The 22,090-nt window shown below is 46.8% G+C and overlaps 1 protein-coding gene and 1 long non-coding RNA gene across 5 annotated transcripts; one reads left to right on the forward strand and one right to left on the reverse strand.

Moving 5' to 3' along the window:
• Positions 1–16: 16 nt before the first annotated feature.
• Positions 17–8,642, reverse strand: LOC111753048 (keratin-associated protein 10-11). 4 transcript variants are annotated; one of them, XM_023558913.2, is made up of 5 exons: positions 7,168–8,642; positions 6,885–6,920; positions 5,728–5,871; positions 5,324–5,479; positions 17–597 (listed from the first exon to the last, which is right to left on the reverse strand). In XM_023558913.2, exons 2-5 carry the CDS (start codon positions 6,888–6,890, stop codon positions 484–486), a joined length of 420 nt encoding a protein of 139 aa, XP_023414681.1. In that variant the 5' UTR covers positions 6,891–6,920; positions 7,168–8,642; the 3' UTR covers positions 17–483. The 4 variants fall into 4 exon arrangements, with proteins under 4 accessions (XP_023414681.1, XP_064151880.1, XP_023414680.1 ...); XM_064295810.1 differs by having other exon boundaries at positions 5,728–6,920; XM_023558912.2 differs by lacking the exon at positions 7,168–8,642 and having other exon boundaries at positions 5,728–5,956; positions 6,885–7,161.
• On the forward strand, positions 7,097–17,463 carry LOC111753049 (uncharacterized). Its single transcript, XR_002787902.2, has 6 exons — positions 7,097–7,606; positions 10,270–10,424; positions 10,763–10,856; positions 11,774–11,890; positions 13,655–13,812; positions 16,912–17,463. It is a non-coding gene; the product is annotated as an uncharacterized LOC111753049 (long non-coding RNA).
• The last annotated feature ends 4,627 nt before the right edge of the window (positions 17,464–22,090 follow it).

Raw genomic sequence — 22,090 nt, forward strand, 5'->3', positions numbered from 1 at the left:
CCCATTTCCTTAGAGGGAGAGTAGAGGCAGGCACTACACTTGCCCCCCCTGCCTGCCCCCAAATAACCAAGAGTCCATGGACAGGAATGTGGCTGGGGCACACCTATATCCCGGTACTCCAGGTCCAAGTTCCTCCCATAACGCTGTCTGTGGTTGGCTGTGGTTGGCAGTGTCCCCCACGCTCACCTTCAAATATATACAGTAAGCTTGGAGAGGGGAAGAGGAGGGCAGGGGTACCTGCCAGAGCACTAGCCCTTCTCTCTTTTGGCCCTCAGAAGGGGCTGCAGTCCAGCTGGCCAAGGCCACTCTGAGTCGTGCCCCGGAGGGAGCGAGGCCCTCCACCGCTGCTTCACAAGCCAGTGACCTAGGCCAGCCATTTGTAGTTCCAGTAGCCTGGAGAAAGGTGTCCTGAGGCCCCCTAGGAAGCAGGGCACGTGGGCCCTGGGGGCTGGCCACTCCCCAAAGGGCAGGGACCCTGGGTCCTCATCGGAGCTTGATCTCAAAGCAGAGGCAGTTGAGGCTCTGGCAGTCAGGAAGTTGGCATGCACAGGCACAGTCGCAGAGTGGGCAGCAATGGGGACAGTGAGGGGCCCAACCCTAAGAAAGAAGAGAGAGGGGTGAGGGAGGTGGGCAGGAGGAAGGGACCCAGACCCTAAAGCTGTTTCCCTCTCAGGGAAGAAGGAATAGGGAGGCCTGAAAGTCACATTTTCCCAGTGGAATAGAGAATATCATTTCAGCAATAATGAAATGTTCTGAACCAAGTTCAGGAGTGGGAAGAAATTATTCAGGGGGTTCTCTCCTTCTTCCCATTTTATAGATGAAGAGACTTAGGGCCAGAGACCTGGCCCACATTAGACTTTGGGTGCCACAATGTCCAGCTCAAAGATGGGTCTATTACATCCTCATGGCCTCTACCATTTGCAGTTCAGAGTTAATAGACATGCAGATTTTCTTCCCAATTTTCAGTTTTATTTCCATCATAAAAATACTGTTAGGTTTTTGAGTTCTTTGGCATGCAAACTAACTGCAGGATCTCATTCATCATTCATTTTCTCAGCCAGCCAGTCAATAAGCATTTTTGAGCACCTACTCTGTGCAAGGCACGGATCACATTCATGAATGATTAAAACAATCTTTTTAGGTTTCTTTTTGAAAACGGTCATTTTCATATTTAAAATTTTAATTAAAAAAGTTCTGTCATGAAAGGGCCACATGAATCAGAGACTACATCATCCTGAGACCAGAAGAACTAGATGGTGCCCAGCTACAATTGATGACTGCCCTGACAGAGAACACAAGAGAGCCCCTGAGGGAGGAGGAGAGCAGTGGGATGCAGACCCCAGATTCTCATAAAAAGACCAGACTTAATGGTCTGAGACTAGAAGGATCCCAGTGGTCATGGCCCCCCGACCTTTTGTTGGCCCAGGACAGGAGCCATTCCTGAGGCCAACTCTTTGGACGTGGACTGGACGGTGGGTTGGAGGGGGACGCTGGTGAGGGGTGAGCTTCTTGGATCGGGTGGACATTTGAGACTATGTTGGTATCTCCTGCCTGGAGGGGAGATGAGAGCGTAGAGGGGGTTAGAAGCTGGTGAAATGGACACGAAAAGAGAGAGTAGAGGGAGGGAGTGGGCTGTCTTAATAAAGAAAAAAATAGGGGGAGAGTAATTGGGAGTATGTGGCAAGGTGTATATAAGTTTTTGTGTGAGAGACTGACTTGATTTGTAAACTTTCATTTAAAGCACGATAAAAATTATTAAAAAAAAAAAAAGTTCTGTTGTTTTCAGTTATCGGAACCCTGAGAGAGGGGAGCGATTTGCCCAAAAGAACACAACTAAGGAAAGGAGCTGGGAGGGAGCCTGCAGCTGGTCTGCCTGCTTTTGGTCCTGTGATCCACCCCTGACCCCATATGGCCCCACTCCTAGCCTCCTATGACCATCACCTCCTTCCTGGGTTTGCAAGGGCAGTTCATTTCACTCTCTGCAGAGCTAGCATGGGACGCATGCTCAGTAGGTATATGAACTACGGATGAATGTTGAATGAATGGATGAATCAAAGCATATCATTTTTCCCTCTTTAGGCAAAGAAGAAAGAAGAGGGCTTCTCTGTTCCCAGGAGAAACAGAAGGTCTGTCTCCTGGGGAACAGGAATGGCATGTTTTTAGAGACAGGAAGGGAGAACTGGCCCACACCAACCCACTCCTCTTCTGCCCAGAGACAGGGATGATCTGTGGCTGCTTCGGGCAAGGACAGGTGTCAGGCCAAGCAGTTGGAGTGAGACACACCCAGGATGGCTGTGTGACAGAAGATTGGCTCCTTGATGCCAGAGGCAGAGCTGACGACAGCCACAGGTGCACAGCTCAGTCAGAGACCAGGCCAAGCCAGGAATAGGGAAATGACCTTTCAAACAGCTGAGGTTTTCGGGGTGCAGTGTCAGATGATTAGTGAGATCAGATATCACTTGGGGCTCTAGTGAGGAATGGCGTTCTGCCATCTACAGGGAGCAGAGTCTCAGTTGGGCTGGTGCCACCGCCATCAGAACTGCCTCGCAGAGAGGAGGCTAGAAGTATCATGGTAGCAAGGACAGCAAAGCAGTCTCCTTGTGTTTGATGAGGGTGTGGTTTGGAGTGTCTCTGGGGAGTCACGGTCTGGGGATGTCATCAGCTGTGCTGGGTTTGGAGGACCACACCGTCATTCTGTGTGCAGAACTTGTGGTTGAGGGACACTGCGCTGCCCTCATCTCAAAGAAAGTATTAAAAGCGTTCCTTGGCTCTGTCCCCTGGAAGGGTTTAGAGCTAGCCATTAATAACTGCCTAATGGATTTCTTGACTCTCACAAGCAGCCATGTGGCTTCTCTGGAAGGAAGAACCTGCTGTTTAAGTACATTAAACAAGGACTCCACAAGACTGTTAAACCTTTTGTTTCTCTAGGGGCTACATTTTAATATCTCTGGAAATTTTTTCACTTTGCTTTTGTGAGGGCCAGCCATCTACCTTACTGGTTAGAACTCAGGCTCTGGAGTCGGTCAGGCCTGGGTATGAATCTCAGTTGGCTAATTTGTGTTTTGAAGCTCAGATTCCTCATCTCTGAAACAAATAAAACACCTACTTCATAGGGTCATTGTGGGAAATCAGTGAAAGAACTGAGCATGATGCCTGGTACACAGTGAACACTCAGTAAAAGAGAGCCGTTCTTATTATCATAGTTCTGTCTCCCTTTAGTAGTTCTTAACCCTGGTGTGCATCAGAATCACCTGAGAACTTCTTAAAAATCCACCACCGACAGTCCCATCCCAGACCTACTGAGTGTGGGGCCTGGGTGCCTGGATTTCCTTTTAAGCCCCAGATCTGCTGCTGATCACATCATCTCTCACATTCTATTAGAATTGCCTTTTCTGCCTTCAGAAGGTATAAGCCCCTTGAGGGCTGGGAACTTGTCTATTTTGTCGGCACAGTGACTCCATAATCTTTGATTAGCAAGTAAATAAGTGAGTGGATGAATTGGATTATCTTAGCCTGCCTGTGGAAGAAGAGAGGAAGAGAAACCTTGGTTTGTGTCCTGGATGGCCCACCTGCACAACCTCAGGTGAGTCACTCAAGGCTCTGTAAGCCTCAGTTTCTATAACTGTAAAATAGGCAACAGCTTTGTAACTCCTGCAACAATTCTACAAATTTGTGGATATTATTATTACTATCAGGAAACTGAGGGCTAGACCTTTAAATGTGCTTTGTGGAAAGCCAGATGAAGACTGAGAAGGACCCTGCTCCAGCCTCCACTGTACTAGATTCACTCTTGGCGCCAATGGAAGCCAGACAGGATCAGCCCCTGAGGCCTCCAGCTCTGGAGGGGAAGATGGGAGGGGCCAGTCCTTCCTTACAGTGCACCTCACTCCATCCTCACTCCCAAGGAGGAGTTGGGCCCCTGACTATTCACTTCATGTGGGCAGAAAGGGAAGGGGATGGGGTATGCCCAGGCCAGGGGGCCAGAGATCATTTTCTAATTGAGCTTTCCTTATAAAAATATTTAGGACCCAGGGTCATCTCTTTCTCCGCTGTACCCCTTCAGCCCCAGCCCTGGGACCCCAGCCCCCAGCTATGTCTGAGAAAGCAGAAGCAGACTATTTGAAAGAGGAGAGCTCCTTGCCTCATAATTTATTTCAAAACTCAAAGCATCTCCTAGGGATTTGTACCAACTCCACTTAGCCCAAGTTATGAATTTGCTGGGGCTTGGTCTTTTGACCTCACCCTCCTCTCCTGAGCCTTCAAGGTCATTACTCCAGAGAGTAGGAACTTTGCTCTCTAAATTTCTGAGCCCAAAATAATCACTACCCAGGAAGGTGGTTGATGACACTGAACATCTTTATACCGGCAAATACAAAAACGGCCCATCTTCTTCGAGCCAGGCTTTTCTCTGAGGATTCCATTTCAACTAACGTGATGGAGCAGTTTGCTAAGTGAGGCTCGACTGTGTAACATTGAAGAAGTGACTAAATTCCCTAAGCCAGTCTGTTCCTCTGCAAAAGGAGGGACCATCTGCTTCTGTAAAGATTACAGCCAAGGAAACCCTATGGGGCAGTTCTACCCTGTCACATGGGGTTGCTCTGAGTTGCAATCAACACCCAACAACAACATCTACGTGTACAGGCATGGATAGGTGGCCAAGTGATAGCAAGTTTTAAAAAGGCAAGTTGCAGCTATGATAAGACAGAATATGTGGTATCAGCCCATTTTTGCCAAATAATAGTAAAACACAGCTGTGATTGAACTGTATATTTGTATATGAGGGACATATACAAAATGTAGCTACCTTGAATTGGGAACTGGTTTATAAAGTGATTTGTACTTCCCATGTATTTCTATCAGGCAGGTTTTGTAAACGATGCTCTTTGTAACCAGGGAAAAAAAAAAGAATAGAGACAGGTTATTTAAAATACCCAGCTCTCTGGGTATTAGAAAAAATAATAATTCTACAAAGTGCTTGGAACAATGTGTGGAGCACAGCATTCACTCAGTGAACAGGGGCAGCTCTGTGACAGGCTGTTTTTAACTACGATTTTCAGAAGCGTTGAGTGTGTGCCATACACTCACATACGTCACCTTTCTCCAGCTGTCACCTTCTTTTCTTTTCTTCAAGTAGCTTTCCTCATCAGAAATTGTCTCATGTTGTGTATGTTGTTTTGGGCTGTCTCCTCCTGACCCAGTACTTGGACCTGTGCCTGGCCTTAAGTAGGTGCTCAGTAATAAATGTTGTTGAACAAATGAATGAATGCCCAGATAGTACCCAGATCAGTGGCTCAGTGGGTCAGGGGGTAGGAATGGCACTCACAGCTTCGGTGGGCTGGGGGCAGCAGGCATCCAAGCAGAGGGCTGGGCTAGGCAGAGGGAAGTCGCAGGCTTCCGCACAGGTCCAGCAGCAGTCTTGGGGCTCTGAAGCACTTGGTTTCCTGCAGGGGGAGCTGCAGTCTGTGCAGCAGCCCTGGGCCTAGGAGATGGCAGGGCTCAGGATCTGGGCCAGGCGCTAGGCAGGGACAGCCAAGAGTCTTGGCTTTTGGGAGAGGGGCAGGAGAAGCTTTGGCTGGGGACAGGAAAGGAGAGACCTCAGGAAAAGGATAGATGTGAGGACTAAATGGCAAAGGTGTTTGAGGGCAAGAGTATGTGGACAGGTGGACAGGATGACTGGGACCCTCTTCCCCACAGACACCACCGTTTATCCCCGACCACGCTTCTCACCAGCAGGCAGTGCCTAATCAGAAGTACTAGGCCCAGCAGCAACAAATAGACGCCCACAGCGATGAAGACGATGGCGGGGATGGGTAGCAGCAGGGAAGGGTTGCTGACAGGAGCCGGGGTTGGATTCCACGGGCTAGAGGAGACCTGGGTGAGCACAGGAGGGAGGGCTGACAAGGAGGAGGGGAAGGGCTGCAGGAACACAGGAATGCCAGAAGGTACACAGAAGTGGCTGGGAGAAGGGGAGGAACAACCACCAGATGGTGGGGAGAGAGTCAATAGGACTACATCCTGACTTACAATCTTGTCCCCCAAACCTGCCTTTTTTCCCTGCCATTCCTGTTTCAGCACCTTCAGGGTCATTCTAGACTTTCCTGAGACTTATTTGCCCTCCTTTCAGAATACCTCTCCAAATACTCCCTTGTCTCTAACTCCACTGCCACTGCCACTGCCTCTGCCTCAGCCCACATTCCTGGCCCCTACAAAGCACTTGGTTGCTAATCATAAGGTCGGCAGTTCGAACCCACCAGTCACTCTATGGAAAAAAGATGTGGCAGTCTACTTCCATAAAGATTCCAGCCTTGGAAACCCCATGGGGCAGTTCTACTCTGTCCTATAGGGTCGCTATAAGTCCGGATTGACCGGACAGCAACTGGTTTGGTTTTGGTTTTGGAAGTGTCTTCCAGCCTACAGTTTTGCCCATCTTCACACCAACTGTCCTTGCGTATACCTCTCTTCCTTACAATCCATCAATGGCTCCCACAGAATTAGTCTAAACTTTTAAAGTAACAAAACCCCTAATCTGGCCCTGCCTACCTCTCCCTTCATCTCCTGGCCCCCCACTCCAGCCGCGCTGAAGTTTTACCCTTCTCTAAATACCCCAACCTGTCTCACTCCCCAGACCTCTGCCCATGCTGCTCCCTCTGCCTGGAATGCCTTTTTTCCTTGATTGCTTGACAAAATCCTCGTCAACATCTTGTCAGGTCCAGTGGTCCCCTCCCCTAGGCAGTCCATCCCTCTAACTCTCTCTCACAGCTGTTGTCCTCAGCTGGAAGGGTCTATGTTGAGTAAAGAACCCCCTCCCCAGTCCAGGGGCTCGAAGGCTGGCAAAGGTGCTTGCTGAGGGGGAGGACCAGGGAGGGGAAGGGGCCTGGACTCACGTCCATGGGGCAGGGCAGCGCCAGTCAGTCCAGGAGCTGCAGGGAAAGAAGGTCCTGGGTTTCAGAGCCTCGGAGGGGCCGTTGGACTGGAATGACCAGTCTCGTTCTCCCATTTCCAGTTTAGGTAAGGTGAGGCTCAGCTACAGCCCCTGGTCCAGACGGTGGGAGTCCGAGTCCAGAGAGTCGAGGGCGGCGCCTCCCTCGCAACCTCCAGGCCCGCCCCGGTCACATCCTGCCGTTGTCCCCACACCTCGGGCTTCCTCCGCCGACCCACCCCCATCACCTGCACCCTTGGAGCCGCCGTCTGTTCAGAGATTCCGCGAGGCGGTCGGTCCGGCCGGCGGTGGCGGCAATGCCGCCCAGAAATCATCCGCTGCTTCTTGGCGTTGCCATGGGGAACGAGAGCACCGCTCCTACGGCGGCCGCCGGGACCCAAACCTCCTCCGCCCGCGTCTCTTCGCCTTTTTCTTTCTTCTTTGGCCGCTAGTTCTTAGCGGCGATTCGCGGGGCTTTCCCCTCGTTACTGACTGGAAAGACGAGTTCCCGCCACCACCGGCCTAGCTCGGATCCTCAGCATATGATGGACGTCGGAGGAGACATCCAGGGTCCTAGGGCGCTACGAAGGGAGGACTGAACCCCCAGAATACACCATCAACTTGCCGATGTGATTTCAGCCAAGTCAGTGAGCCTTACTGAGTTGTTTTCACGTCTGCCTCACGGAGGTATTGTAAAAATTAAAACTCCTTGTCCCCCATTGGAATAGCAATGATTAAAGAGACAGAAAACAACATGTGTTGGTGGGGTTGTGGAGAAACTGGAACCCTCATCCATTGCTGCTGGGTGTGTGAAATGGTGCAGCCACTGTGGAAAACGATTTGGCAGTTCCTCAAGGAGTTGAACATAGAATTACCGTATGACCCAGTGTTCCCAGTCCTGGAGGAAGTGAAGGCAAGAATGAAAACAGAAACGTGTACACCAATTATAATGTTAAGGTTGTGTGTCAACTTGGCTGGGCCATGATTCTCAGTGGTTTGGCAGTTATGGTGTAGTTTGGCAGTCTTATAATGATGTGATTACCGCCATGATGGGATCCGCTTTGAGTAGCCAATCAGTTGAAGGGGAGTTTCCTTGGGGGTGTGGACTGCATCCAATATAGATGGACTTTCTGGCAACCCTGTGGCCTTTTGCTCCCTCTTGATCCTGCAACTGGCTCCTGTTTGTCTGACCTCTAGTTCTTGGGACTTGAGCTAGCAGCTTACCTGCCAATCTTGGGATCCGTCAGTCTTGGTAGCCTGTGATCAACAACCCTGCTGTCTGGCCTACCAATCTTGGGTTCACCAGCCCCTGCGGCTACATGAATCAGGAGAAACCTCTAGCCTGACCCATGGACTTGGAATGTTCCAGCCTCTACAACTGTGTGAGCCGTTTCTTGATATAAACCTCTCTGTATACATTTTTTTTTAATATACATATATTTATACACTCTACTGGTTTTGCTTCTCTAGAGAGCCCAGCCTAAGACACCAATGTTCATTTCAGCATTTTTCACAATAGCCAAAAGGTGGAAACAACCTAAATGTCCATCAACAGATGAATGAATAAACAAAATGTGACATATATATATACACACACACACAATGGAATAATTATGCCACTGTAAAGAGAAGTGAAGTCCTGGTGCATGCCACAACATGGATAAACCTTGAAAACATTGTGCTGAGCAAAATAAGTCAGTCACAAAAGAACAAATACTGTTATGATCTCACTTATATGAAATAAATATATAGAAACCAAAGATTATTAGTGGTTACCAAGGGCGGGAGAGAGGGTGAAAGGGGGAGTTTTTGTTTGGGGGCATTGGCTTTATGTTAATGGTGGTGGAGGATAGTGACAGTGGTGGCACAACATGAAAAATAATATCATGGAATCGTAAATGTGGAAATTGTTGTATTGGTGGATGTTTTGGTGTGTATATTTTCGCTACGCACACACACCAAAGAAAAAAATACTACTTGTAAATTGGAATTAGCATCAATATTTCTGTTTTTTACTGACAGTGCCCTAATTTAAGACTTCGTCATCTGGTCCGTTCAGTCTTCACATCACTGTCAAAGTGACGTCCTACGGCTCACATCAGACCTTGCTCTTTCTCCATTTTAAAACCTCCAATAGCTCCCACTGCCTCCAGGAATGTCAGCACCATCCACTGTAGGCCCTCCCTGTCTCCATTTAAGTGTTCACAACCTGTCTCGCTGTGTGCTAAGCACTGCTCTAGGCTCTGGGGTTCTAGCAGAGAATAATACAAACAAAATGCCCCAATATATTCTATTGGGGGAGTTAGATAATACATACATAAACAAATAAGATTTTTTTTTTTTTTGCCCCATCAGATCTTTCAAAGCTCTGCCATAGTATCTGTTCAAGGTTCCTCAACCAGCTCATAGAGTTTCACACCTCCACGTCTTTGTAGATGCTGTTCCCTCTGCCTGGAACATCCTTCCCCTGTTTTCCTCTGACCAATTCCCTCCCAACTCCTCAAGCCTCTACTCAGAGAGCTGTGCCTCGGTGAGGTCTTCCTGCTAACCTCAGGCAGAGGAGGCTGCTTGGGCACAGTGCTTCTGCAGATACATATGCGCACACACACTCACACACACTATTCTAGCACTTGTCACAAGGTACTTTAATTATATCCGTTTCAGTGTCTGGCTCCCAATTAGACTGCAAGTGCCTAAGGCCTGGTCTGATTCTTCTGTGTATCCTAAGCCCTAGCACTTGGCCTAGCCTTGGGGGCCTCTCCAATGAGTACTCTATCCATAAATGAAGGAGTGTTATTAGTGTTGCCCCAGTTCCATTGGCTCTCAGAGGGCTCAGACCATCCCCACCCCCCCTTTACTCCTGATATTTTTTGGGTTTATACACACATGCTTGCACGCATGCATACTCACCTAAGCATACCTCCCCCGTGGAGGCCTCAGATTTCACGTGTGATTGCCGCATTCTGGCATTTTCCCCTGAGCAGGGCCACCATATACCCACTTTTGTCCATGTTCTCCAACTCTGATATACCATAGTTGCTGCCCCTGGGGATTTCCTATACCAGGAGGCAGCCACAGAAATTGCCAGGGTCTGTGTTCCTGGTCCCAAATCTTCCCTCCCACCTCCAACCACACTGAGAGAGTCTCAGCCACCCCAACCCTCCTAGAGGGGGCTTCCAAGTCCAGAAAATAGGAGTCTAAGTGTCCCCGGTGTCACCATCATTGATTCTAAGGCTCTCTTCTTGTCTGCCCCATTTCCTTTGCAGAATACCCGGGGCCAGGATGAGACCAGTTTCCACCTCAGCCCCAGGAAAGGCCTTGGCTGACACATACTTCTTCACTCTCTTCAGGTCCTGCCAACAGAGAGATGCCAACCTTGGCAAGACTTCTGGATGCATCTGTGGCCTGCAGTGGTCAGACTCATGGTTGATGGTGTACTATTCCTACCATGGGTTCATGCATTATGCAGGAAGGTGGACAGTACGCCAGGCCTGCTTGTTTCAAGGTGAGCCAGTAGGAGGGGTGAGGTGTGCCACTTTGCCAAGACCACACTTCTACCCACATCGTACCATGTGTTGGGGGCAAGGGAAACTGACTTCCCGATAGCTAGATAAGATCCCCCTCTACCTAAACCTCAAAGCTGGAGATGCCAGATATTATCACGTGTAGTTTTGCACTGCCCCTGAGAAAGAGAGAAAAGGGTTATGTACTCCTAATCATCATGGAGTGGGTAGGAAATCTGAGAGTCAAAGAAGGCCCAGAAGATGAAAGAAGCCTCAGCAAGCGTGGGCTTGGGTGTGGGATGGGAACCTGGGAGTTCTGATTTTGATCTAATCCTTTCAGGCCTCTCCTGTGGACATCAGACCATATTGCCTCCCAGAGATTAAGAGAAGACTCACCAGCCTCCTTATTATGAAAACGAAAGGCCTATGCTTAGGTAATTACCCTGGGGGAATAAAGAAACTAAGCTGAGCTAGAGCAAGCATCAATAGAGGCCTCTTCACAAACCTTCTTTAACCCTCATAATAGACCTGAGGGGCAGAAACCATTATTTCCATCTCATAGACAGGAAGAAATTATGGTCCAGTTGAAAAAGCACTTTAATACTGGGCAAGATCCGAGTTTGAATTCTAGTTCGGCTGTTGTGAGTCTGTGTCTTTGGGCAAGTCAGTTGCTGTTTCTGAGCCTCAGTCTTCCTCATCTGGAAAGTGGGGATTACCACAGGAGACTGTCACAGTTTTTTGGGAAGATTAGAGAAAATGTACATAAAATACCTGGCATACAACAAGGGCTCATTAAAAAGCATAACAACAACAATAGTTAACAGAAAATGAACACTTACAATGTGACACACAGAACCTTTGCCTTATACGTATCATCTCATTTAGTCATCCTGGCAGCGCTAGGTAGTGATACTGCTTCAGGATCCTGAGGCTCAGGGGAGCTAAATCACTTGCACAAGGGCTCCGGACTCATGAGTGGCAGAGCCAGGATTTGAGCCCAGGCAATGGGACTTTGTGTATATACAACTGGGGCTCAGAGAGGTTCTGAAACTTGGCCAAGGTCACACAGCCAATCTACGGGAGGAAATGGACCTAGACCCTTAGTTTTCTGACTCCAAATCACCTACTGTGCCCCTCAGCTTTTCCTAGTGTACAGATAAAGGGCAGGATTGGACTTGCTTGGAACAGCACCTAACCCGAGACAGGTACAAATAAAAGTACTAAATAATAAATGCTCTGGGCACCCTGGCCCGGACTCTCCCCAGGGCACTATAGGGGGAATCGGACCCTTCCCTGGGTATCATGTGGGAAACAGGCCACTTCTGGCTGCTTATTGTTTACTTATTCACAGCCTTCGATGATATCACACCCGTACAGCTCTGAAGGGCTGACTGAGGAGATGCACACGCAGGTAGAGAGGATGAGCAAAACAGCATCGGGATGGAGGAGCCTGAAGGAGCAGGGAACGGTAAATTGTGTGCCTGGTCTTAAAACTCACTGGGGAGCCAGGCTGGGGGAGGGTAAGAAGGTGGCAGGAGTCGCCTTGGAGCCTGGATGCGCCTTTCCGTTTCCATAAGTACCCCACCCTGTCCCTCTACCTGCCCTTGCACTCCCACACCAGAGTGGCTGGTATTCTCTCCCTTCCTCTGTGGAGATGTTCAGAAACTCCTGGAACATCCAGACAGGGCGTTCACAGCATGTACAATGCACCCCATCACAGGTGCAGCAAGAAAAAAACACAACAAAGTTTTTATCTTCTCAGTTCCCTCTCAACACTTTGGATTACTGCGGGAGACAGTCTCCTTTTGCTGCCAGAAGCCCTTTAACACCTGTCTACCCAAGCTTATCTTATCTCTTCTTTCTTTCTCTTTTTAGACAAAGAGAGAACAGGCCTCCTGCTTAGAGTACAAAGCAGGTGATAGTATCTAGCTAGAATATAATGACAGGTTTTTTCATGTTACTTCTTTTTTGTTACCTACTATTTACAAGGAATGATACTGGTTTTCTATTTTCAGTAGTGATATAAAGTTTCCTCTTAAAGTACATCGTTAAAAGTAGAGGTTCTGGAAGCTAGACCACCGGGTTCAAATCTCAGCTGTGCTGCTTATTACCTGTGTGACCTGGACAAGTCACCTGAGCTCCTTGTGCCTTAGTTTCCTCCCGAGGCAATAATGGTATCTATCTTCTTAGGTTGTTGTGAGGATTGCATTAGTTACTCTAGGTAAAGGGTTTAGATTGGTGCCTAAATGTTATATTAATGCTTGCTATTATGAGGTCAGTTGGGGCAAAAAACCATAACTGAGGCTTGGAGAATACTTCTTCGAACCAATCCCAACATTTTCCACGTAGGAAAACAAAGGTTTGGAAAAAACAAGAGGCTGAGCTAGGATCTGGGTAGGTCTCTGGATTCCAATCCATTTACCAGTCATTTCAATGTCCAACAATTAATACAACTTCTTCAGCCTTGGTTTACTCATCTGCAAAATGGGACTAATATTATCTCATTGGATGTTGGGATGGTGTGTGTAAAGATGGTTCAGCAAATGAGTGTGTGCCTCTCATGCATTTGCCTAAAGGGGCAAAAATTGCTTCTGGGGGGCAAAAAACATCTTACTCTTTTTAGTGTATAAAGCATACCTGTGTTATTAAAATTTCATGAGGAGTGGTGATTAGGAAAAAAAGCATCTGAAAAGGCTCCTTAAAAAAAAAAAAAAAAAAACCTGTCGAGTCGATTCTGACTCATAGTGACCCTATAGGACAGAGTAGAGCTGCCCCGTAGGGTTTCCAAGGAGCACCTGGTGAATTTGAACTGCCCACCTTTTGGTAAGCAGCTGTAGCTCTTAACCAGTACACCCTCAGGGTTTCTGAAGAGGCTCCTTAGTGGGGCGGTAATGAAATGAAAAACATCATTGAGAAACAGTGCTTTAAACCAAGGTTTTCCCACCTTGGTCCTCACCCACTAGAAGATTATGAAATTAGCTTAATGGGTCGTGATCAGCATTTTGGAGGGGGGACGGAATGAAACAGAAAATGCCATAGGGCATTATACATAGCAAGGGCCAATAAGTATTGTGAGAATGTTTGGTTCAGCTCATTGTGTGTGTATGTGTGTACATGTACCGAATAGTCATGGAATAAAATGTATCTCTTGTGGGCCACTGTAAGAAAAAGTTGACAGCAAGTGTTCTAAACAACTACTTTTCTTTTTCTCCCTTTGTTCCTTATCTTTCAGACCAGCCCATGCAGCATCAGACTGCTTTGCTCTAAAGACAAAGAAACTGATGATGAAAGGACCGTAGGAGAGACTCCAGATTTCAATGAAACTTGGGCGTGACCTTTCCCAGCTCATGGCCTAGGAGCTTTATTCCCTTCTTCATTCTATATCCAAGGGTAAGCCCCAGGGACAGAGGAAAAGGAGTGCCCTCCTCGGCAGAGGGGAAAGTGCCTACCACGTTGCTGCCCAGGGAACCATGCTTCCCTATTCCTCTCTGTCTCCCCTCCCCTCTCCTCTCCTCCCAACTTGGAAGGCAGCAGTCCTGTTCCCCTCCCCCGCCCCGCCCCCCCCCCAGTTTGATTCCCAGCTATGCAACCTAAAGCAAGTCATTTAACTCCTCTGATCCTCAGTTTTCTCTGCTGTAAAATGGGGGAAATTATTCGTAAAGTGAGGATTAAATGAGAGATTGCATATAAAGTATTTTAGCACAGTGCTTTATATACAGGGGATGCTCACAGCAGTGGTAGCTACTAGGCCCTGAACTCTGTGTGAAGTTGTTTCTATGCATTTTCTCTATGTAATCCTCATACTGAGCCTACACAGGAGCTGGGAAGGGAGCCAAGGAGACTCTGGAGACAGGCCACCTGGCTTCGAATCCTAGCTCAGTATCTTTTCATGTTTAAGGGCCATCTATATTTCTTTTTTTGTGAACTCTCTTTGAAAAAGGAGCTTTCCTCATAACCCCACAGAATGACTTCTGCTTACCATAACCCCACAGAATGACTTCTGCTTACATCATATTGACCAGACTTCCAATCGCACAAGAGGTTGAGAAATACAGTTTTGTAAATAGCCACATGTCTGTCCCCAACAAAGTAAGGAAAAAGGTGAGAATAGATATGGGTAGGCAGCTAGAAGCCTCACCTTAAACCACCTTATCTTACTCTTGGCTTACCCTTTAATTTTCAGGGGCCCATCTAAAGGGGAAATATTGACATAGCTAAAGAAGCAAGAGAGGGCAGTGGTGGCTGAGTGGTGGAATTCTCACCGTACATGCGAGAGACTCTGGATTCGATGCCTAGCCGATGCACCGCAAGGGCAGCCACCATTTGTCTGTCAGTGGAGGCTTGCACATTTCTGTAATGCTGAACAGGTTTCAGTGGAGCTGACAGGCTAGGAAGAAAGGTCTGGCAATCTAGTTCTGAAAATCAGCCAGTGAAAACCCTATGGATCACAACAGTGCCATCACGTTGTGCATGAGGTCCTCTCCAGTTGGGGGCTGACTCAAAATGGCAGCTAAAAACAAGAAAAAGCAGCAAGAACTGTTAACAGAGATAAGCTGTGAAAATGTGACTGAATTGTCTAACTTGTAGTCAATGGTGTTTTGCCTTTTTTTTTTTTTTAACCTCTCAGTTCCTTGGGAAAATTAAGTTCATGAATTTTCTGTATCTACTTAACATTATAGAGACCCATACATTTTAAAAAATACCGTTGGAAAAATTCCTGCCTGAGTGGCTTCATGGCTGTGTGGCCTTGGGCAAGGTACCAAATCTCTCTGTACCTGTCTTCTCAATTGTAAAATGGGTACAATAATAATCCATATCCACAAAGTTGTTTTGAGGAAACGACTTGGTATTTTCAAGCGTTCAGATTAGCATCTGGCCCACAGTAAATGCTACATAAGTAGCATTTTAATGAGCTGGCATTATTGTCACAACTTCACAGATGAAGAAATCGAAACCACAGAGGTTGTCATTTACCCACCATCGCAGAAGGATTAAAAGAGCCTGCAGAGTACAACAGCCCCATAGGGTTTCCAAGGCGCGGCAGGTGGATTGGAACTGTCAACCTTCGGGTTAGCAACTGAGCTCTTAACCACTGCGCCACCAGGACTCCACATTTGTTTACCACTTTTAAAACTGCAGTCTAACTTAAAGTGTACCCATGATCAACACAAGACCATACCCAACATCTCAGAAGTTTCCCTGGGGCCTCCTCCCAGTCAACCCCCACCTTCCCCTAGTCAAATGCTGTTTTCTCTTTCACCGTGGATGTTTTGCCTTTTTGAATTTCATCAAAGGGGAGCCATACATTATGTTTCTTCTATTATCTGTGGAGTCCGAATTTGAAGACCAAATGCTCCCATTCTAGAAATCGTCGTTTTAATTGTTTACACTGCCTTTGAAACCCACAACTTCCTCAGCTATTATTCGCTCCCGCTCTTCCTTTCCCCTCTTTCAGCTCCGCCCCTGAAATGGAGCTGTCTATCAAGCCAAGAACGAATTCTAATTGGCCAATTCTGCGCAAGGCAGTAGAAGCCCCCTATCCGCACGCTGGCCAGAGCAAGCCCTCCTCCAGGAAGCCAATGATAGGGCACGTCTGTCAAGAGGTTGCCCAATGGGAGGTTGGCATATGCCAAACAGTCCGCCAATGGGAGGGTAATACTCGCTCCCGCTCCAACTGCCTCTGCGGAGTCAGCCCCGTGCCCTTGCAGTTTGACACCTTCCGGGCAGCCTGAGGGGTCCAAGGATGGCAGGCCTGGCCTCCCCACATCCCTCCTTAGGCCTTGCCCACTCCTCCCCTCCGTGGGGTGGAAGGGAGGGGCGGCTTTCCCAGATAAAAATAATATATATGTAAATATATGTGTTCAGGGTTTCTCCTTTTCTTTTTTTAAGTGGGATAATTGGCTTTTCTTTAAAAAAAAAAATAATTTCCAATGTTAAATATTTAAAAATTTTGAACATCCCTCTTTTTTTCTGAGTTTTGGGTGCTGAGGAGAAAGATCAGCCTCCCTCTCCGTCCTCCCACCTTGCCCCTGAGAGGTGAGGGTCAGTGAGAAATTTGAGGACCTAGGAGAAGGGAGAGGTGACGCGAAGTTGGGGGGGGCGGACAGAGAATGGAATGGGTGGAGTTAGGGTAGAGCAGGCACATCATCAGAGTTGAGGTGAGAGAGAAAAATGTTAAGGTTTCAGATAGACTAGGAGGTGTGGACCGTTTTGGCGAGTCATGGGGAAAATGAATGAAATAGTTGGCATGGGGTTTATAACAAAAAATTAGGATGTCTGATTGCCCCGGATGAGCGATAGAGTGCAATGGATCTAAAGGAGATTGGAGAAGAGCGATGCCTGGTGGCTTTTGGTGGTTACAGATGGATGGATCCCACGGGCCACTGGGTTATTGCGGGTGAAGGAGGCTGCGGAGGGTGTCTCTGGGTCTGAAGGATGCTGTGTTGAGATGTTCTCTTTGCTGTCTTTTTTTTACCTTCTCCACCCCAGACAAGGCATGACCCTGCTTTTTGTACTAGGCTGTATCTTCTTCCCATTGTGCTTTGCTGTCCTCTGCTGGGGCCTGCAGAACCACGCCAGACTGCAAATGGAGAGACAAGAGGCTGTTTTGGTGGCATCCAAGTAAGAAGACCAGGGTGAGGGTATCCTTCCTGGGGCCACGGCTGGTGGAACGGGTGTCTTACTTTCAGGGGGCAAATGGCATCAGCACTGGGAAAGTTGGTGGTGAAAACAGAAGAGTTTGTGTTAGGGGCAGAATTAAGAGTCAAAGATGGTGGTGAAAATACAACAACACACGAACTCAACAATTCTACATGTATAATTCAGTGACATTGATTACATTCAACAACTTCCACTGCTTCAAGATGTGCAACCATTCTTGCCATCCTTTTCCAAATTATTTCACCACTGTTAACATAAACTCAATGCCACCTAAGCAAAAGCTCCCCTTTCCCCTCTCCCTCCCACCCCTTGTCACCAGTAATAATTTTTGGTTTCTGTATATTTGCTTATTTTATATAAGTGAGATCATACAGTATTTGTCCTTTTGCAACTGACATATTTCACGCCACGTGTTTTCAAGGTTCATCCATTTTGTGGCATGCATCAAAACTTCATTTCTCTCTATGAGTGAGTAGTATTCTGTGTATACACCACGTTTGTTTATCCATTCACCCACTGATGGACACCTCAGTTGTTTCCGCCTTTTGGCTATTGTGAGAAGTGCAACAGTGAACATTGGTGTGCAGGTTTCTGTTTGTGATCCTGCTTTCACTTCTTCTGGGTAGATAGCTAGGACTGGAATTGCTGGGTCTGTATGGTAGTTTTATGTTCAACTTTTGAGAAACCACCAAACTGTTTTCCACAGTGGCTGTACCATTCATTTTACATTCACACCAGCAGTGGATGAGGGTTCCTATTTCTCCACAACCTTGCCAACACCTACTGTTCTTTGTTTTTATGATCATTGCCATTTTAATGGTGGTGAGATGGTATCTCACTGTGGTTTTCATTTGCATCTCCCTACTTTTTTTTTTTAGAGGTTAATGGGAGCCCTGGTGGTGAAGTGGTTAAGAGCTCAGGCTGCTAACCAAAAAGTCTGCAGTTTGAATCCACCAGCCGCTCCTTGGAAACCCTATGAGGCAGTTCTACTCTGTCTTGTAGGGTCGCTATGAGTCAGAATCGACTCAATGGCGCACAACAACAACAAAGTTTAGTGGCATTGGACATCTTTTCATGTGTTTGTTGGCTATTTGAATATCCTCTTTGATGAACTGTCTGTTCAAGACCTTTGTCCATTTTTTGATTGGGTTGTTTGTCGTTTTGTTGTTAAATTATAGGAGTATTTTATATATTTTGGATATTAGAATCTTATTGAATATATGGTTCTCCCAAATTTTCTCTCAATCTGTAAATTGTCTTTTTCACTTTTTCATAAAGTCTTTTGATGAACAAAAGTATTTAATTTTTATGAGGTCATATTTATCTATTTTGTCTTTTGCTGCCATGCCTGATAGCCCATTGCTAAAAACTAGATTCCATAGCTTCACCCCTCTACATTTTCTTTTAAGAATTTTATGGTTTTAGCTTTCACGTGTAGATCCTTGATCCATTTGGAGTTGCTTTTTGTGTATGGTGTGAGGTGTGGATCTCATTCATTCTTCACCATGTGGAAGTCCAATTTTCCCAGCACTGTATTTTGACTCTTCCTTTCCTTTTGAATGGACTTAGTGCCTTTGTTGAAAATCAGTTGACCATAGATGTATGGATTTATTTCTGGACTTTTAAATATATTCCATTGGTCTATATATCTGTTGAAGGAGCCCCACTGGTGCAATGGTTAAGCACTCAGCTGCTAACCGAAAGGTCAGCAGTTTGAACTCACCAGCCGCTCCACAGGAGAAAGATGTGGCAATCTGCTTCTGTGAAGATTACAGCCTTCAAAACCCTATAGACAGTTCTACTCTGTCTTGTAGGGCTGCTATGAGTTTAAATGGACTCGATGGCGTACAACGACAACATATGTTATACCAGTACCAGACTGTTTTAATTACTATGGCTTTATAGTATGTTTTGAAATAGGAAGTGTGAATCCTACTACTTCTTCTTCTTCAAGATTGCTTTAGCTATTCAGGGTCCCTTGCCCTTTCATATAAATTTGAGTATTGGCTTTTCCCTGACTGAAAAGAAGGCTGTTGAAATTTTGATGGGTACTGCATTGAATTTATAGATTGTTTTGGGTAGTGTTGACATCTTAACTATATTAAGCCTTCAAATCCACAGACATGGAATGTCCTTCCATTTATTTAGATCATTTTTCATTTCTTTTAGTAATTCTTATAGTTTTCTGTGTACAAGCCTTTCACCTTCCTGGTTAAATTTATTCCTAGGTGTTTTATTCTTTTAGATGCTATTGTAAGCTGTGGGATCTTTGCAAGTCATTTAACCTCTCTGAACTTTGAATCTCTCATTTGTAAATGGGTTTAATAATAATGCCTTCTTTCCATTCTTCATGAGGTGAAGGCCATGTGAATTAATAATGTCTACAAAGTCGGGATTGCAAACTCTTGCAAGTACTTAGAGGGAGGCAGGGTCTGTGGGACTGCAGTGAGCAGGAAGACTTGTGCGCCACCTAAAGGGCAGCAGCTGCTCAGCTCCAGCCACATGGTACCATGTGGGAATGTGGACCCAGTGTTGTCTGACCTTCTGATTCTTTTTAGAAAGAAGTTGAGCTTTTTTGTGAAAATTTGTCCATTTTAAAACACAGATAGCTTAGAATTTAAGAACCTACCATACTGGCAACATGATACTGGCCAAACAAAATGTGTCTGTGGGCTGGATTGGGCGCTGCAAAACGTATGACCTATATGGCAAAGTTTAATATGAAGGTGAGCCATTACCAAACTGGGAAACCCTGGTGGCATAGTGGTTACGTGCTGTGGCTGCTAACGAAAAGTCGGCAGTTCAAACCCACCAGGAGTTCCTTGGAAACTCTATGGCGCAGGCCTACTCTGTCCTATAAGGTCCCTATGAGTCGGAATCAACTCAACTGCAGTGGGTTGGTTGATATTACCAAACCCTGGACAAAGGTAGGAGAGGGAGTGGGCAGAATTTACTTGAATTCCTGACAGAAAAAAAGCTCCTTCTCTATCTGCATTAATCCACATCATCAAAATTGACATCCCAATTCCTTAACTAATTTTGGGTCTTCAAATAAAGGTGGTGGCCCACTGTCTCCCATCCTCCCCCCAATTCAGTATTTTTTTTTTTTTTTTGTAGTTTCATTCATCTTTGGCTTTGGAGTCACACAAACATAGGTTTGAAATCCAGCTTTACCAATTTTCATAATTGTATTGCCTTGGGCAAGTTGTGTCTTTTTTAACCTCTAAGCTCTTCATCTATTAAACAGGGATACCACCATCTGGGAGGATTAAATAAGAATCAACATAAATCATCTTGCACAGCGCCTGGCATATAGTAAATACTCAGAAAGTTGGGCCCCTTTTCCCCTTAAGTGAACTCCTGGGGACTCTCCCTAAGGTCTCTGGGTCAGTTCTAACAACATGCCACTAGATGGCAGCACAAAATTGCAAATCCTGGCCCCTTGCTTCTCTTTGGGAAACTAGATGGAGAGTAGGCTTTGAGCAGGCAAAGGGAGACTGTATCTTGGTTATAGATGTATTCTGCAGGCCTCACATCATGCAGAAGTCCACAGGGTGGTTGGGTTCAGAATGGTATAGCAGAACCCCAGGGGCTTCTGAGTTGCAGTGTGACCCTGGGCCAGTTACTGGGCCTCTTTCCTCTTGGTTGAGTGAGGAGCTTGAACCAGCCAAGGTCCTTTCTGACTCTGAAACTGGAATGTCCTGGGAAGTGCCAAGGGAAGGAAGCCAAGAGCATGATAAACCTGGAGGACAGAGAGTGACTGGTGCTGAGGGGAAGTTCGGGAATGGACAGGCCGCCTGAAGAGCAGGAGGCAGGGCATCCATGGGTGGAGGCGGGTTTCCTGAGAGGCAGCGTTTCTCATTTCTCCCTCCTCTGCGTTGCTACTCTGATCCCTAGCATGAGAGGATTCCTGCCATTTCTCCTTTTTTTTTTTTTTTTACTTTAGATGAAGGTTTATAGAACAAACTAATTTCTTGTTGAACACTTAGTACACATATTGTTTTATGACATTGGTTACTAACCCCACGACATGTCAGCACTCACCCTTCTCAACCTTGGGTTCCCCATTACCAGCTTTCCTCTTCCCTCCTGCCTTCTAGTCCCTGCCCCTGGGCCGGTATGCCCCTTTAGTCTCATTTTGTTTTACGGGCCTGTCCAATCTTTGGCTGAAGGGCAAACCTCAGGAGTGACTTCATTACTGAGCTGAAAGGGTGTCCAGGGGCCATACTCTCAGGGTTTCTCCAGTCTCTTTCAGGCCAGAAGTCTGGTCTTTCTTTTTTAGTGAGAATTTTGTTCTACATTTTTCTCCAGCTCTGTCCAGGACCCTCTAATGTGATCCTTGTCAGAGCGGTCACTGGTTTTAGCCAGGCACCATCTAGTTGTAGTGGACTTAGTCTGGTGGAGGCTGTGGTAGATGTGGTCCATTAGTCCTCTGGACTAATCTTTCCCTTCTGTCTTTAGTTTTCTTCATTCTTCTTTGCTCCCCAAAGGGGTGAGACCAGTGGAGTATCCTAAATGGTCACTCACAGGCTTTTAAGACCCCAGAAGCTATTCACCAAAGTAGAAACTGGAACATTTTCTTTATAAACTATGTCATGCCAACTGAGCTAGATGTTCCCCAAGACCATGGTCCCCATAGCCCTTAGCCCAGCAATTCGGCCGATCCTGCCATTTCTTAACTGTGTGACCTTGGGGAGGGTCACTTAATGCCTCAGGACCCCTTGTTGACCTGTAAGAAGGGGACAGGCGCAGCGCTTCAGTGCTGCTACAATAGTTAGATGAAGCCACGGGACATGCTACTAGCAGTCAAGGGGATACAAGAGGCACCTCAGATTTGCTAGTTGCCCTGGCTTCCAAGGGGTGAAGGAGACTGGTGAGGGGACTCTCTGAGTTTGAAGGATACAGCAGTGTTGAGGCATTTTTATTCCCATTCATTTTTAAACTCATCTTCAGTGACAGCAAGATGCACCACTTTCTTCTGCCCCCTCACCGCCCCCGCCCCCCGCAC

The sequence above is a fragment of the Loxodonta africana genome, chromosome 12 (assembly GCF_030014295.1).
Source record: "Loxodonta africana isolate mLoxAfr1 chromosome 12, mLoxAfr1.hap2, whole genome shotgun sequence".
Lineage (NCBI taxonomy): Eukaryota > Metazoa > Chordata > Mammalia > Proboscidea > Elephantidae > Loxodonta > Loxodonta africana.

Excerpts from the sequence above, each read along its gene's own strand:
- LOC111753048 (XM_064295810.1), bottom strand. The coding sequence starts at position 6,087 with ATGACCCTGAAGGTGCTGAAACAGGAATGGCAGGGAAAAAAGGCAGGT. Across the intron at positions 5,480-5,727 it reads TGATTAGGCACTGCCTGCTG|GCCCAGGGCTGCTGCACAGA; the intron begins GTGAGAAGCGTG and ends GCCATCTCCTAG. Across the intron at positions 598-5,323 it reads GCCCCCAGCCCACCGAAGCT|GGTTGGGCCCCTCACTGTCC; the intron begins GTGAGTGCCATT and ends CTTCTTTCTTAG.